Source organism: Castanea sativa, chromosome 1, assembly GCF_040712315.1.
Source record: "Castanea sativa cultivar Marrone di Chiusa Pesio chromosome 1, ASM4071231v1".
Classification (NCBI taxonomy): domain Eukaryota; kingdom Viridiplantae; phylum Streptophyta; class Magnoliopsida; order Fagales; family Fagaceae; genus Castanea; species Castanea sativa.
This window is the reverse complement of record NC_134013.1, coordinates 19,582,528-19,599,800: the sequence shown is the minus strand read 5'-3', so window position 1 is coordinate 19,599,800 and position 17,273 is coordinate 19,582,528. Positions and strand designations below refer to the sequence as shown.

At 34.4% G+C, this 17,273-nt stretch overlaps 1 protein-coding gene across 2 annotated transcripts; it reads left to right on the top strand.

The window, feature by feature from the left end:
- The first annotated feature begins 5,040 nt into the window (after positions 1-5,040).
- On the top strand, positions 5,041-16,195 carry LOC142622775 (sister chromatid cohesion protein PDS5 homolog C). 2 transcript variants are annotated; one of them, XM_075796308.1, is made up of 14 exons: positions 5,041-5,466; positions 8,337-8,540; positions 8,659-8,840; positions 10,280-10,406; positions 10,484-10,681; positions 11,248-11,295; positions 11,440-12,369; positions 12,457-12,564; positions 13,403-13,467; positions 14,059-14,110; positions 14,343-14,429; positions 14,517-14,560; positions 15,086-15,160; positions 15,237-16,195. In XM_075796308.1, the coding sequence occupies exons 1-14, from the start codon at positions 5,365-5,367 to the stop codon at positions 15,820-15,822; spliced, it is 2,808 nt and encodes a 935-aa protein (XP_075652423.1). In that variant the 5' UTR covers positions 5,041-5,364; the 3' UTR covers positions 15,823-16,195. The 2 variants fall into 2 exon arrangements, with proteins under 2 accessions (XP_075652423.1, XP_075652422.1); XM_075796307.1 differs by having other exon boundaries at positions 5,079-5,466; positions 15,225-16,195.
- Positions 16,196-17,273: the final 1,078 nt, after the last annotated feature.

Sequence of the window (17,273 nt, the reverse complement as noted above, 5' to 3'; positions counted from 1 at the left end):
CTGCCACCATATTTAATACATCCCACCAAAGCTTCTGGCCGTATTTATGTGGATAAGACATTTGAATAGTGTTTTCTGGCCGCATTTATGTGGAGAAGACTTATGAACAGTGTTGCCTTGGGCGCTGTATCTCTCAGGAATTTGAAAAGGATGCTAAATAAGATTGGAAGGTGGGGAATGATCTATGCAATGAACAGGTGGAAGGCTAAGATCATTTGAAAGTGTTTATATAAGATAAAAGATCCCCCATGGGAAAATGGAGGGGGGAGAAAAAAAGGAGGAAGGAAAATACTGTAGACTCAAGAACAATATATGTAATTTGTCTTTAGAAGAAAGAAATATAAGAATCAATCTACTCGGCTTGAGTCCGAGGACAAATCTCATTGTATAAACTATTACATCTTCATCTCACTGTACTCTGAAGCCCATTGACATCACTAATTCAACTCATTAGAACTTAGATTTAGAGCCCACTCTCTATAAATTTATTGTATTGGGCTTTTTGGGCCTATCTCCATCTAGTTTTGGGCTTAATTGCAAATCGCGTCCCTACAAAGACAACTTATATTATAATTAAAATATCATGAATTTTGAATTGCATTTATCATGATTTCAAAAAAAAAAAACATTTATCATTATAAAATTTTAAATATTAAAGGACTTGTGTGAGTTGTGTCCTTTAAGAATAAATTTGAAGAATTGGATTATGTTTAAAATGGAAATGTGGTCTAATGTTAAACCCGATATATCACATTATAATTTTATCTTACGTTTAAGATAGCTTGCACGTGGGTTCTAGTTAGCTTAACTGATAAAATCTTTGATGGTTGAATAAGAGATTTGAAATTCAATCTCCGCTTATACCAAAAATCGATTGGTGTCTTCCTCTGATGACAAAAAGCCTTAATCCGGGTGTTTGTTTGGGAAAAAAATATTTTACAATTTGCTTTTTGTCGTTTAAAAAAGAAGAAGCAAACTTAGTATTTTTTAAAAACAATCTAATTTTTATTTGTTATTCGTCACATGTTTAGCATAAAAGTTATAAAAAAGCTATATATCTTGACTCATATTTAGCAAATAAACTACTTAAAACTACAAAAATACCACCATACGCATTCCAAAAAGCGTACCTAGCTTCCATAAAAATAAAAAATAAAGAAGAAAGAAAGAAAAAGCAAGCCTCAATAGAATATGGATTCCCATAACATGTTTAAAAGACACAATTTACGCGTAGCATTTATTTATGAATTATACGCAAATTCAATAAATTATTTTTAAAAACACAAATTCAATAAATATTGATTATTAAAGTTATGTAGAGTTGTGCAATAAAGTGGCACACAATGAGATCTAGGGGTCTATATATATATATATATATATATATATAGTACAATCGTCAAACAATATGACATACATGCTGTAAGTGCACAATTGCACCTTGACCCAAAGACAACTACGAGCTCAGGCCCAATGAGCCTTAAACAATGAAATTTGTAGAGTGTGAGCTTGAAACCTAGGTTAGAAGTACTGAGAACTGGATAACAGGCTAAAAGTTACAAACACTTGTAAATAATAAACGATAATTGCAAATAGACCTCATCGGACGTGAGCCGATGACTACTTCTGTATTATTTCTCTTTCTTTCTTTAAAAGTTACAATTCTTAAGTTCTTTCTTAGTTACCGACCCCCCATCTCTTTGGCCTTCACCCCCTTTAATACTTCATTCTCTGATGCCTTTTGGACAGTGACTAGAAGTTTCAGCCCTACTGTTCAGGGGTCACTTCCCCATTAATGCGGCTAGGGAGGTAGGTGCAGAGTCTTTAATGCGGAGGTGACAGCCTTTGCTCTTGATATTTTCTTTAACACTGGTGCGTCTAGAAGGTTCAGGGCCTCCCCCTTTTAGCCAACAGTCTTTCCAGAATTATACCTTGACCTTTGTAGTGAATCTCCGAGTCCTCTTGGAACGGTCCGAGGAGGAACTCACCCTCGGCTGTATCTTCGGACCCTCGGCATATGGGCCGATTCATAGTACTAACAAATTCCTAGCTTATGAACAGATCGGCCCTCCTTGCTAGAGCCCAAAGGCCCACATGCCCACTTGGGTCCTTTTACTCTCCACACATGCTTATAAATTACATAATCATAAAAGCTATTTATTCAGCAAAAAAACAAAGCTATTTACTTTTTTTCAACTTTATCTATCAAAATTTTCATTTTTTTATAAAATAATAAAAGCTATTTGTTGTGAAACTATTATGGATATAACACTTCTTTTAAATCTCCCATTCAATTTCACAATTTACAATAAAAAATACAAGAAGAAAATAATTTGATCCCATTCTCACATAGGATATTGCAATGTACCTGCGAAAATGATATCAAATGCTTGGAAAGAAAGTGAATAAGATAGAATGCATCATGCACGTGGTGGATAGAGAAGACGTGGTTATGAAAGTAAAGAACAAAAAATAGAAAAATGTAACATAAATACAATTCCTTTGGTTTTCCAACTGGTTGGTAAATAAACCATATGGTTTAAATTTTGGTTGTCATTAGGGAAGATAAAATGATTCATGTTGCATTAGCTAGTTGTGTGTTTGAATTTAATTGAACACTTAATGAGTCCGTTTGGATAGAACTTATTGCTGAAAACTGAAAACTGAAAACTGAAAATACTGTACAAAAATAATTTTTTAATGTGTAAAAATTACTGTTCATCCCAAAAAATACTGTTCATTGGCCTAAAATCACTGTTCATGGCCAATGAACAGTGACACATGCGCGTGGAAAAAAAAAAAAAAAAAAAAAACTGGCCAGACGTGGACGCAGCCTCCTATCCAAACGCATTCAATGTATAATACTTTAAAAAACTATCCCTAAAATTTGTCCAAGCGGTAACTATAATGTATATTTAGGGTATTTATTTAAATATAATCGAGGTGGGTTGGAAAGCTCAAACCCAAGACCCCCTCCAATCCCTAAGCACTTAGTGAGGTACTAATTCGCCTAAAAAGATACGGTGGTAACTATATGACTAAACGTTATGGTTTTTTTTAAGAGAAAAATAATTTTTAGAGTAATGCTACTGACACAAGTTATTTTATAATATTTTTACAAACTGTTAATGTGGCCAATTTTTTATTAGTTTTCATTTAGGTCCACTATTAATATCACCTTTTCATTTACTAATAATTACTCATCACATCAGCAAATTGTAAAATTTTGTTGTAAAATAGTTTGTCTCTTCAGCATTATTCTAACTTCTAACCATCATTGGTACATTCATTAATTTTACATTCCAAATAAGATCTTATATCCTATATGGAAACATCCTTAAATAAGACAACTTATATTATAATTAAGATACCTAAATCTTACCACCGCACACTCTTGGTACGATGGTCACTCCATAGGTATAAATGCTTGTGGAGTGTGAGGGGCAAGGGCCGGACTTCAAGTCATGATTTCAAAAAGGAAAAAAAAAACATTCATCATTAGAAAATTTAAAATATTAAGGGACTTGTGTCCTTTGTAAATAAATTTGTAAAATTGGATTCTTTTTAAAATGAAAATATAGTCTATTGACATACAAGCAGTGGTTGTAGAATAATATATATTATTTTATTATACTTTTCCCTTTCTCTTTATTTATTTATGACTTTCTTTCGTTTTCAATAAGTTTATATTATTTTATTGGATTATGTGTAAAAATAAAAATTGAAATATTGATTATATTGTTAAATGAGTTAGTAAAATAAATAAAGAAGTTTTTTAGAATATAAAATATGTATTTTTCAGAACTCTAGGCATATTATAATAATTTTTTTTTTGAAAAAAAAAAAGCTTCCATAAAAGAAGAAGAAGAAGAAAAAGATAACCTCATTAAAATATGGATTCCCATACCAAGTTTTAAGGACACAATTTACTTGTAGCATTTATTGCAAATTATACACAAATTCAACAAATTATTAAAAAAAATAAAAATTCAATTAATATTGGTTATTAAAGTTATGTACAGATGTGCAATAAAGTGGAACAATCTGAGATCTAGGGGTCTATAGTACAATTGTCAAACAATATGACATACATGCTTATAAATTACATAATCATAAAAGCTGTTTAGTTATTATCAAAAAAAAAAAAAAAACTGTTTAGTTTTTTCAAGTTTATGTATCAAAATTCTCATCTATTTGTAAAGTGTTTTTTCTAATGTCCTTTAAGCCAAAAAAAAAAAAAAAGTGTAATTTCTAAATTTGTCAATGTCCGTGGTTTGTAAGAAAATAAAAATCCCAATCACATTTTCTTTGTCCTGAGGTAAGCACATGAATTAATTAATTAATTTTTTTTTTGAGAAGGAGCACATGAATTAATTTGTTAATAGAGGACGCAGTGGAGTGGATAATGTATAAAAGCATTGTGAAACGTGACACGACACCTAATACGTTTACCGCCCAATTATTTCAAGATACCAAAAACGAAATTCTTCTCGAAAGTAAATACACAAGAAATATTATATCTACAATATTTTTATTATAATAAATCTTAGCCTCTTAAATTAGCACTTATAGTCTTATACTATTATTAACAGATAAAAAAATTATTTTAGTAGTGATTTCAGATTAAAGTCAATCACAACTTACCACTTGATTCTTAAAAAAAAAAAAACTTACCACATAAAATTTAAAGTATAAATATTATAAATATAACATATCTCATATTACAATTTGCAACTCGACAAAAAATAGCGTGTAAAATATCCAACAATCACAATTGCACAAGTGAGTAAGTTATGAAATTAGACAAGGGAGGTGTAATTAGAATAATTCTTAAATCCAACGGTCCAAAATCCAATCCAAAGTGGACCCCTCAAAGTGGTGAAAAAATCCAAAGGCGGATCTGAAACCCCGAATTTAACTCAAATTCACAATACCCGCGGAATCCGAGCCAAGCTTCGCTGGATTCTCCTTTTAAAGCGCTTTTAATAAAAAAAAAAAAGAAAAAAAAAGCTACTAGACCACATCACCAAGTCCAAGACAACCAAAATAAAATAAATAAAATCTTATTTTATAAATCTACTGAGCGCTGGTATTTACATCAGATATTTTTAATTTTTTCTCGTGCGAGTTTTTTTCTTTTTTTCTTCGAAACCTCACTCTCTCTCTCTCTCACAAAAAAAAAGAAAAAGAAAAAGAAAAAAAAACCCTAATTTTGTTTCAATCTCTGAGAATCGGGAATTTTCTTCAATTTCTGACTCTCTGTCTTCGACTTTTTTTTTTTTGGGGGTTTTAGGGTTTTTCAATGGTGTGAAATTGACTGTGAATTAGTGAGATTTGAAAGGATCTAGGGTTACGAAGAGACTAGCAATGGCTTCCTCGGATGGAGAGCTCGAAGAGCAGCTTCTTCAAGCAGGGAATAAGCTTGTCGACCCTCCTTCTTCTGTCGACGAACTCCTCTCTCTTCTCGATGTAAAAGCCCTAATCTTTTGCTCTTCTTCTTCTTTCCCCATTTTTGTTCAAACTTTGTTACCTCTCTAGGTTTTTTTATTTATTTATTTTTTGTTTGTTTGTTTCTTGTTTTCTATTTTGTGGATGTGATTTTTTAGTCTATTTGCTGAAATGGGTTTGTCATATTGAGGGCTTTGGTGGTTTTTGTGATCTGTGTTGCATGCTTTGCTCGTGTTTGTTTGTTTGTTTGTTTTCTTCTTTTTTGTTTGGTTTATACTATAGGGCTTACTTCATGGTTTCATTGTATTACATACTTGAATTACACATGAATTGGTTGGAATTTGAAATCTGCCAGTGCGGCTTAACCAATTGTTGATGCTAAACTGTTGTGTTTTTGTGTGGCTGTTATGTCCATGCTCGAAAATCCATTCAATGAGGAATTGTATTTAGTCTTAGCATATGGATTCATTATACTAGGTAAGTGTGTGGCTGTTTTTTTGTGTAGATTGAGTCTGCGCGCGCATTTTGTAAGTTATATATATGCAGATATGCGCGCCTCCTTTTGGTATCTGTGGGGAAATTATTTGTATTTGACATTAAACACATTACCATGTTAGTATTAAGTTCAGGGGATTGTTGGGAATGAGCTGTAATTAAGATTGGTTTATATTTTTCATATAGTTAAGGAAACACAAATGAATTCGGTTATCAGTATTGATTGAAAAGGTTTTTTTAAAACTGGTATTATTATTATTATTTTATTTGGCAATACTACTAATAAAATCAAATTAGGTACTGATCAAAATTTTGAGCTCATTAAAGTTCATTGTTGCTGTTATAACTTGAGAGAGAGGACATTTCAATTGGAACTCTGCATTCCCTCCTAGTTTTGCGCCGAAAATTTGGAAAGAAAATAATGGAAAGGGGGTAATAGATTTATTTATTTATTCATAAACTTCTCCAAAGAAGGGACTTGGATAAGCACGACATTTTAATAAGTGAACTTTTTTTTCTTTCCATTTCTGCCAGTTTTTTTGCTCAAATCACGGTTGTAAACATGAGTTAACACATTTCTTCTTCCTGGTTTAATATTTAATTTAATTTAATTTAATTTAATTTTTTTGCTTTCTAAAAATCAAAGATATATACAGGGGTTATTATTTTCCTTTTAATATTTTCAGTGTTGTTTGTGCGCGTGTAGATATGTCAAATTCTCCATATCCTGGTTGGTATTGCAGTATAATCAAATATTTTAAGGGCCTTTTTTCGTGTTTGTAAAACTAATATTATAGTATTTCTTTCCTTAGTTGAAAGTGGCAAATCCTTATTTTTGGTCTTTACATGCGGTTTATGTTTGGGGCATAAAAGGCAATCATCAATGCCTGTATTATATCAGATTTGTTCTAAGTGGGCCCAACAATGCATTCCTTAACTATCACACCACGACTCACATAAGTTCAATTTCCAAAACTTCGAGTGTCTGACCCGTGAAGGTGTGGGCTGGTCGGTCAAGGTAGCATACAAATCCCACTCCAGCTTGGGTGCCCTGGTCCAATGACCCACAATACACCCTCACTTTCCCATTACTTGTGGTTTGCAGGCGGTTGCAGGTATCTGGGGTTTGTAGTCTACTATCCAGTAGTGGGTCCTAGGGGTCTTGCCTTGTCAAAAACCACCTTGTAAAAAAAATAAAATTGGAGTGTCTGTAATTTGACATATTTTAAAACTTTTCTTCTCCTTTCCAACTCTGTAATGAGTTTGGTAGATGTGCATTTTCAATATCTACCTTAACAATGTTAAACAAACATGCTTCATTCTAACTAAGCTTTGGATAATTCACGAATATTCAAGCACCAGCTCTTGATGTGGATTTGTATAAAACATTGCTATTTAAATGTTGAAAACTATGTTAGGAAAGAAATTTATGAGGACTTTTTGGAAAAAATTGAGAAGTAGATAATTACTGAACCAGTTTGTTGGGAGAAAGGGATTTGTTGATTATGCATTGCCTTTTCCATATTTTTGCTTGATTTATATAATGCTATGGTTGAGTACCAATAAAAAAAATTAATAATGCTTTTGTGAGACTTTTTTTTAGATAATGTAGGGGAATGGTTCTTAATAGGAGCCCTTTGGACTTGCCTTTAGCCAGTAAAACCTACAGGCAACTGATCCTATTTGCCAAAACCATGCAGGGGCATTCACCCTTGAAGGGCTAAGCAATTTATGTTCATGCCCAGGAGTAGCTTTAGTGAGATATTTGAAGTCAAAAAATTAGTTTTTATTTTTTGGGTCAAAATTTTTGATTTATTAGAGCTGTTGTTTTTGTTTACTACTAGTCTCAATTTTTAAGTTGAGTTTGTTTAACATACAGTCTCTTCTGTTTTTGTTCTGTTTTTTTATTTTTATTTTTGCTGAGTAATACTTAGAATTTTATTCCACAAAAGGGGGGCAGGATGGGATCCCTCTCCATCTACATGTTCCTTCAATAGATGAGCAGGATGTTCTGAGATGGGGATAGCTCCCACCTATTACAAGAAATAGCCCACCGAGCAACAGAGTGAGCAGGCACCAAAATTTAAATGTTATCTAAAAATATGAGATGCTTGCCAACAAAGGAATTTAGACAAAAACCCTTTTTGTTTTGTTTCTTTAATGCTAAAGCATCTTCTTTTTGCAAATATTTCTATATGATTGGGCAACTGTTGAGCTGTGAAAATTTTGAGTATCAATTTTATTTAACGTCCACTAGGCCAGGGTTAGGGTTAAGTTGTTATTTTGATTTTTTTTAATTGTGAGAGGTTGAAAGTGGCAGAAGTTGCTACCTTACTTGTTTTGATGGTGGTTGCATTAGCATAATCTTGTGTTTTCTTTGTCCCTTGTGATTTTAGCGAGTAGAGAATTGTCTATCAAAAGTGGAACAATCTCCTACCAAATCAATGCAGAGCGCACTTTCTCCATCACTGAAAGCATTAGTTGCTGATCAACTTTTTAGGCATTCAAATGTTGATGTGAAGGTTGCGGTTGCCTCTTGCATAAGTGAGATAACAAGGATAACTGCACCTGATGCTCCTTATGATGATGATCAAATGAAGGTACCTTAAACTTGTTGGTCTGGACGTTGTAAGGGAACTCATAAGTCAAGTGGCTGTCTTTATTCCTTAAAATTTTCATCATTTATTTATTATTATTTGTCCGTCTAATGTTATGCAGGAGGTCTTTCAATTGATTGTATCTTCATTTGAAAATCTATCTGACAAGTCCAGTCGGTCATATACAAAGCGGACCTCGATTCTTGAAACTGTTGCTAAGGTCAGGTCATGTGTGGTAATGTTGGACCTTGAATGTGATGTGCTGATCCTTGAGATGTTCCAGAATTTCCTCAAGTCAATAAGGTATGAACTATTATTTTCCACTTGTGTTGTTCTGTCTCAAGGATGTTTTCTCATTGATAGATCTCTGTAGTATGTCTTTTTCCTTGTGTAGTCCAAATATCTATTCAATACCTTTGGATTTGTGAAATGGTACATATACATTACTGATGCTCTGGACACAAGTTATCCAAAATTGGTAACAGCTCTAAGTGAGTGTGTAATTTTTTTTTTTAAATTTTTGATAAATAAGTGAGAGTGTAATTGTTAACCTTATTCTAAGGCATTATTATCTTTCAAATATGAATGGCTTCTTAAATGGTCCCATTGGATACTAAACAACAACCTTATGCCTGTGCTTTGTGGTTTGATTATTGAAAACTTGAAATTACACTTGCATTGTCTTGAAGGATGTATTAGTTCCTGTGACAAATATGCTACAGGCCTAAACTGTCATTTGGTAAATTGTGGCTGAAGCCCGTGAGAACTATTTTTCCAATAAAGGTTTGCGAGCATGACAGGATAATTTTTTGAATTGTTTATCAATTTATTGCTAGGGATTCCAGGGATTGTTTTTGCTGTTGTATTAAAGTGGAAGTGAAAGTTAGTAGTGCTTTTTTTAAATTTAAAAATATTTTACTTTGTTAAAAGGAACCAAAGACAAATGGAAAGGCATTATGCAAATGCTGTTGAGATTGATGTTTTAGTTCAGGTAGAGAAGAATAACAGACCTGGCTAAAAAATAAATACATAACTAACAAAACTTGAAAAAAAAAAATGTGGTTAAGGTGTTACACTCAGATTTAGCACTTATAATATAGTGTTTTTTATATGAAGTGGTTGAGATTTAAGCCTTTTTTTTCCCTCCCTTATGTACAATTCATAATGCGTTCATCTTGTTATGCCAATTACCTATAGCTCAACTGGCACCTTGTCCTCCTGTTATGATGGGATGGTGTGTGAGGTTGTGGGCTCCAAACTCATTGCATTAATGTGTAACTTAGCAAGAAAAGGAAATGCCTTCATTTAGCTATTTGTGTCCTTTAGATTGGGATGGAATTTTTGGGAATATAAGAGATTTACATTGTGCAAATGGCTTTAACAAGGCAATTCTATTGCATGACTTGAAATTGAACTTACTTTTATAAGTTTATGTACTTCTCTGAGTTTTTGCTTCTCCCTGTGTTTCTTCCTCAGGATTTTTTCATTATTTTGTGAACTTCGAAGTTATTATTTTCTGATTGAGAGGTGTCTGCATCAACTTCATGCACTTCTCTTTTTTACACTGTCAATCCCCATCTTTTTTGCAGATTGGGTGATTTAGTATTTTCCAGTTTGAGTTTCCTGTTTCAAATGTCTATTGTTGTTACATATGATAAGTCGTTGCTACCGCCCATAAAAACCTTGTGGTACAATTCTTCAAATTTGTAATAAATTTGTGATGTTTAATCTTGTTTTGTCAGGGACTATCACCCAGAGAATGTGTTTTCATCTATGGAGACAATTATGAACCTTGTTTTAGAAGAAAGTGAAGATATTTCTCTAGAGCTACTCGCTCCCATCTTAGCTAATGTCAAAACAGATAATGAGGTTATAGATACACTCAACTGACAATATGCTTCTCCCCTTAACAATTATATCAATTTGGTGACATCCTCGCTTTGCAGGAAGTTCTACCTGTTGCTCGGAAGTTGGCGGAGAGAGTGCTTGAAAGCTCTGGTACCAAGCTTAAGCCTTACCTGATTCAAGCAGTGCAGACCTTGGGAATATCTTTTGATGATTATAGTAAAGTTGTTGCTTCAATATGCCAAGAGACATCTGGTGATGTTGAACAGAATGAAGACCATGGAGCTGGCATTGATATGGTAATATTGTCATTAGTCTCAAGATAGATAAATTTACAATTTTTGCTTTCTTTCATGACTGAAAGAACTTGTCAATTTGGTGCTTTCTATAGCCATCAATGTCCCTGCCCCTATTGTGCACCCTCCTTTGCCTCATGGCATTTCACCTAAAATCTGGTTACTGTTCTATGACAACACTGTTGCCATTATACCATCTTTCTGTCACTTTGTCCACCAATCATCTTCTCTTCTCCTGGAAACTATGTTCCTTATGGCCAGTTAATTTTTGGCCAATTCTACTATACTCCCTCTCCATCCAAACTGTGGCCATTAATTACTTAAAAATGAAAAAATTTAGTTTGCTTATGAAATATTTCCTTATACAATAGTTTCCTATTTTTGGATTGCCTTGCTAGTTTAATGAGATCCTGTGTCTATTGTTTGCAAGTTTCATGTGGTGATTTCTTACTTTCAAACTGGCTATGTTGTCATTGGTTGTTGCTAACCATAGTTTACTGGTGTTATATTTTGCCCGTGTGCTGTGACTTTAATCACGATGAGTGAATTTGTGTGTTTATATGATTCAGGCTGATGAGAGCAAGTCAGTGAGGGCATCTTTGGATGAGGCAGCTCAGGTATGTTATTTGTTCTTCCACTTCTTTTATATTTTGCTTTGATTTTTTTTTCTCTTTAACATTTATTTATAATTATTCTGCTTCCATGTAAACTTAAATATTTGAACCTGAGGTGGTCATTTACATCAATGTTCAATTGATCAGGCGGATAAAGAGAAAATAACGGTATTGGGTTCTTCTGAGCAAGTTGATCTTGCTGTTGAGAGATCTCCCAAATCATTAATGAGCAATGGTGTTGCACAGATGACGGAAGATGACTCTAAGATAGATTCTAATTCCCAAAAGAAGCCAGAGCATGATCATCATACTGATCAATCCATAAGTATAAATACATCAAGCAACGCTGGACCAGATGGTTTGGACTCTGAGAAGGCAATGGATACAGAACATAAGCCTGAGCAAAGTACCCAGACAAGAGGAAAAAAATCTAATTCTTCAATGAAATCAACAGAACCTTCTGATAGTTCCCTTATTGATGATGAGTTGGAAAATAAGAAACTACCAGATCATAATAGTCAAAACAAGGATGTGCCTGGTTCACCCGTTGAGGACCCATATGTTGAGGCTGCTGGGCCATCAGAAAATGAAAAAGAGACTTCTATTAAGCCATCCTCACCCAAGCCTTTGGAGGATGAATCTGGAAATGTTGCTACCCAATCACCAAGTGGGAGCCTTCCAGATGGCCATTCCAAAAAGGCCGGTGGAAGACAGAAGAAAAAAGAGACCTCAATGAAGGATGCCACACCACCTGCAGATGATGTTTCCAAAAAGGTTTCTGAAGCCACAAGTGATTCAGAAGTAAAACCAAATAGACGCTCAGGGAAAAAGGTGTCTAGTGATATTTCCATTGAGAATAAAACTCCAGCTGTGGTAGATGCATCAAAGAAGGGCAGTGGCAGCATGAATGATTCAGAAGAAAAGCCATTGAAGCAGTCAGCTAAGAAGGTGGATGGAAGCAGTAAGATTGGTGCTGGATCCTCTTCAAAGCAGCCGCAGGACAAGAAAAGGCGGGCACGGGGAAAAGGTTTTTCTGGAAAGGATGCAACAAAATCCTCTGCTAAAGATGATGACAAAGTACTTTCTTATTGACTCTTGATTTGTGCTTTTGCTGTTGTGTAATGTTAACAATTTGTGTAGTCCTAACAATATGTTGCTATATAGGAAGTGGTGTCTTCACCGAAGTCAGTCACGAAATCAACTAAAGATGATCGTGACTTGGACACTCCTAAGACAAATTCCAAGAGGAAGCGTACACCAGGCAAAGAAAAAGTATGTACTAATCTTGACTCCGTAATGTCATACATGTGCTAATCTTGCATAATATATTGTGCTTGTCATTTGAATATATAGAATTTCTTCCATAAAACTAATTACATTGCATGTTGGTATCCTTCTCCCCCCCCCCCCTCCCCCCTAAGAGTTGTGGAGAATATGTATGTACGTATGTACATGTATGTCTGTATAATTGTTATCCAAGTCAATGCCTAGAGCCTTGTAGCTCAACTGGTTGGCATCTTTGGTGCTTCTAATGGAGACATCCAGGGTTGGAATCCCCCCACTCGCAACTATCAATTATCAAAACATATTATCCAAGTCAGTTGCTGTCCACTTGATGTAAGAATGATATCAATGGATCCTTGTGGATTGCCAACTTTGTTTAGGGGTGTGAGTTCTTCTATTGTGATTCCTTTTCTTTTTTGTTAGTTGCTGATACATTCACTTGTTTCAATGGATGTATGGATTCACTCTTGCAGAGCATTATTTTGGTGTCTGTTGGATGTCACTATATTCTTGCACAAATATGTAGAATTTGTTGTCTTCTGCATATATTTGATTTGGTAGAATACCTTTCTGTGCATGCAACTAATCTGTTTGTTTGTAGATGTAGACTACCAAAAATGGAGGCATTGATGGTTGATTTTGGCCTTATAAGAATGATTATGTTACATACTTCGAGCCAATCTATCTTATGTCTAAATTAGTTTTATTTTAATTTCTGTCATTGGGTTCGTTAGATTATCCTTGCAATTTTTACATTTAGGATTTAACTAGAAGAAATTTTTTGTGCTTTTTAAATCAAATTCTTATTGAGTGAATACTATTTCAGGTGTCTAAATATGGTGAGAATTTAGTTGGTTCAAGGATTAAAGTTTGGTGGCCAGATGATCAGGCGTAAGTACCATTCTTATGTTCTATATATTCTCAAAAGCTGCTGCTTGAGATCTTCATTAATTGATCTTTTTGAATGCTGTTTTTCTGTGAAATTGTGATCTTATGCTTTATCTCAATTTTCCTTTCTAAGCCCTCTCTAGATATTTTTGTTTATTGAACTGTCGAATGCTGGGTGTGTTTTTTGGGCTTCTGTTCATGTGTCTTGTCCATGTCTTTTTATGTGTCTGTTTGTCAACATCTTTTTCTTTTAAAGCTTATTTCCTTATTGCTTGTTAAAGGTTTACTTCTTCAAAGTATTACTATATGGCATGTATGCTGACCAACTTTCAGCAAATCAGCCAACTGTTCACCCAAATTCACATGAGTGGTATCGTGATAGCTGTTTGAATGGTATTGCATACAAGTTTAAACCTTGAATCTGTATAACCGCTTTGTAGATCACGTTTTCCATTGCCTTTTAACTGAGCTGGAGTTCATTTGCTTTTATATTGTTCTCTTGTGATGTTTTAACTTCAATTGGGTAATTCAATATGGTTGTGCAATGGGAATGTTGAGCTTTCTTTTTCTTTTGTGTACTTTGTAACTTTGCAGGTTTTATGAAGGTGTTATTGATTCTTTTGATCCTGCCAGTAAGAAGCATAAGGTCAGATGCTAATTATGCAAGCCAGTTATTATCCTTTTTTTTTTTCTTTGTGTTGACCTTTTGGTCTCTCGCCCCTTTATATGAAAAATTGGAACGGGTGAGGTTGTAGTATAAGACCCACAACGTGCATGTCTAATTATCAATAAAGAAAGATGGTTGTTTTTGTTAAATTTTATTTGATGACGACTTTTGTTTTTACTAACATTTATTGTGGTTTTTCATTCTTCTATAGGTCTCATATAATGATGGTGATGAAGAAATATTATCTCTTAAGACAGAAAGGTTTGAGTTAATTGAAGATGACTCGGGGTCAGATGGGGTGGGTGATTATGCCCAATAATATTGATTTGCTAGTTTATACTTTCTTCTTGTGTTCTAGATTGATTCTGATGTGTTATCTTAACAGGAACAAGCAAGTGATCACCCAAGTCCTGATGCTTCCACTGAAACGTATGTTTTGCTTACTTTGCTTTTGAGTTTTGACTTTTTAATCAAGAAAATTGCCGTGATGTGCATGTATCTTGAGATGTTCTAAAGTGAATTCTTCAGTGTCATCTGTACTTGCAATTAAATTTTCAGAGTCCAAAACCAATTTGATCAATTTGATGGAGTATTTATTTACCTGTCATGGTGATTGTTATGACACCTACATTTCTGTTGTCATTCAGTCATTATTTTGTGTGGGTGATGAATTTACTCACAAAATTGTCATTTAGGACGTTGTGTTGGTAGGACTTGTTAATTCCCCTTCTGCCTGCTTTGACATGGTGCCACTGATGTATTGCCCTATCACAGGAGTTTATGAATAACATTATCCCTTTTCTTCCCCCACCCCCTTCCTAAATTCATTATTATGTGAATACATCAAAACTACTTTCATATATTCCTGTCAATTTATAAAATTGCAGAAATTTCTTTAAATAATTCCAATTACTCTTTCCAATTCTCTGGTTTGTTTTGTACATTACTTACCAGGCCCTTGAAGAAGAAAACAAAAAGAAACTCCAATGAGACAACCAAGCAAGGAAAGATGGATTCCTCGCTGAAAAAGTGAGTGATTTTTAATTTAATCCGTCTTTTGGTGTTATTCTTTAGCTGGCTTTTAAGAGTGTAGTTTACTTTCTAGGAGTGGAGGTACTTCCTCCAGCAAATCCAAAGGTACATTGGCAAAATCTGGTCGTAAATCCCATGATGGCATTAAAGTTGATAGCAAGTCCAAAGATGATTCTCGCAAGACTGTAAGTAAATCAGAGAACGTCAGTAGTGGCAAATCTAAGGATCATACGCCTAGAGGTGGCAGTAGTAAATCAGTTGATGCTGCTCCTAAATCAGCTGGGAAATCCAAGGGCAATGATCCCAATACACCCAAGACTGGCAAAATTAAGGATGATGATACAAGCACAGCCAGAGCTTCCACCAAGTCCAAGCAAGACATTGCAAAGACTGGAAAGTTCAAGCAGGACACGTCCAAGAGTACCTCCATTTCCAAGGGCAAAAGCCCCAAAAGTGGTGGCAAGTCTAGTGCTAATGGTACTGGCAAGGTGAAGTCCGGTGGTGGTTCATCAAAATCAAAAGAGAGTGAGGATGTTAAGGAGAACTCAACTGATTCTGCAAAGCCTGAAAGAACAAAGATGAAGTCACCAAACTCATCAAAAGCACCGGGAAGCGACTCCAAGAGTGGGAAGAAGCGACGGAGGGGAGTTAAAAGTTGATTTGCCTGCTCATTGCTCTGAAGCTGCCTGGTCTTTTCTCCTACATTAATGTTTGAATCTTCCTATCACCATCTTTGCAGCTTTGTTTGATATCTGATCGCTGCAGTTAAGAGCAAGCTTTCAAATTAGGTATTCGACATCATCTTTTGACATAATTCCTGGATTGTGACTAGTTTGTTATCCACAGGTAGTTTAGTTTATAGTCTTTTTAAGGTTCAAGTTAGTTTTGCTCTACATTCTTGTTTTAGATGAAATTTAATACTATTCGGGTGACAGCGGTAGAAAACATTGGTTAGCTTTGTTTAAAAAAATGTTTTTATAGGTAGTGTATTAGATATTCAACTTGCTGGCCGAATGACCGACCTCTGTTTTTTAATTTCCTTGTCTTATTTCATTCTCGAGCTCTCCAGGGGTTTAGATCTCCATTGATTATGTGGGAAATGTTTTTTCTTTTCTTTGAACGACTTTTTCAAATATTCCATAATGATGGGAAGTTTTTATTATAAATATACTTGTAAAACATGGATCCGAACATATAGATCTAATGTTTGGAAATGATTTTTCACAAAAGAATACAAATTAGATAAAGGGTTTTTGCCCAGCAAGACAGAATTCAGATACCACTCCTTCCCACCCAAAAAAAAAAAAAGGCACTCTTTTGGGCCTGGAGAGATTCATTGAGTCTATTAAAAAAGCACTATTTAAAAAAAAAAAAAAATCTGTATCGTCAATAATTTGCCTGATGGAAATAAAAGCATTATAGAATACAATTAACCACATCAAAGTGTAAAGAATTCAAGCAGAGAATTGTAGTCTTTGATATTTCTAATGGTACGCGGATGTTCTTGACCGGAGCTCGAGGTGCAACTAAAACTTAGTCTTAAATTGAAACGAAGCCCGTTATATATAGTACAATAGAAAGCTTTTGCCTGTGGAGTGTGGACCAGCTGAATGAAACAGTTCCATTTTAACAGGCACAACATGAACATAGCCGATTAAGAAAACAATCCCAACCCAACCCACCCACCCACCCCCCCCCCCCCCCCCCCCCCCCCCAAAAAAAAATCAGTTAAAAATCATGATGTTGAATCTTAAAGGTGAAGTGGCAAGAAGTTAAGACAAAACCAAAATAGTATCAGTTTCTGTATAAATATTTTAGCGACGGTTCATGAACTTTATTTCGAGGGGAAGGAATAGAATCAAAAGACACGGTACCCTAGCAAAATAGTATATTGTGCTGGTTTGTTTAGAATGTGTCAAACATGTATATGTCATTGATTTGTCATTGATTTGCAATTTAACCTAACCACATTTTCTATAGGAAGCTTTATCTAATGAGAAAATATGACAAACCCGTTGTCTGCTTCGAAGACGTCAAATACTCGCACATTTCCAAGTTAATAAAATTGACTTCTAACAATAAACCCACATCTTGATTTCACATACCTGTG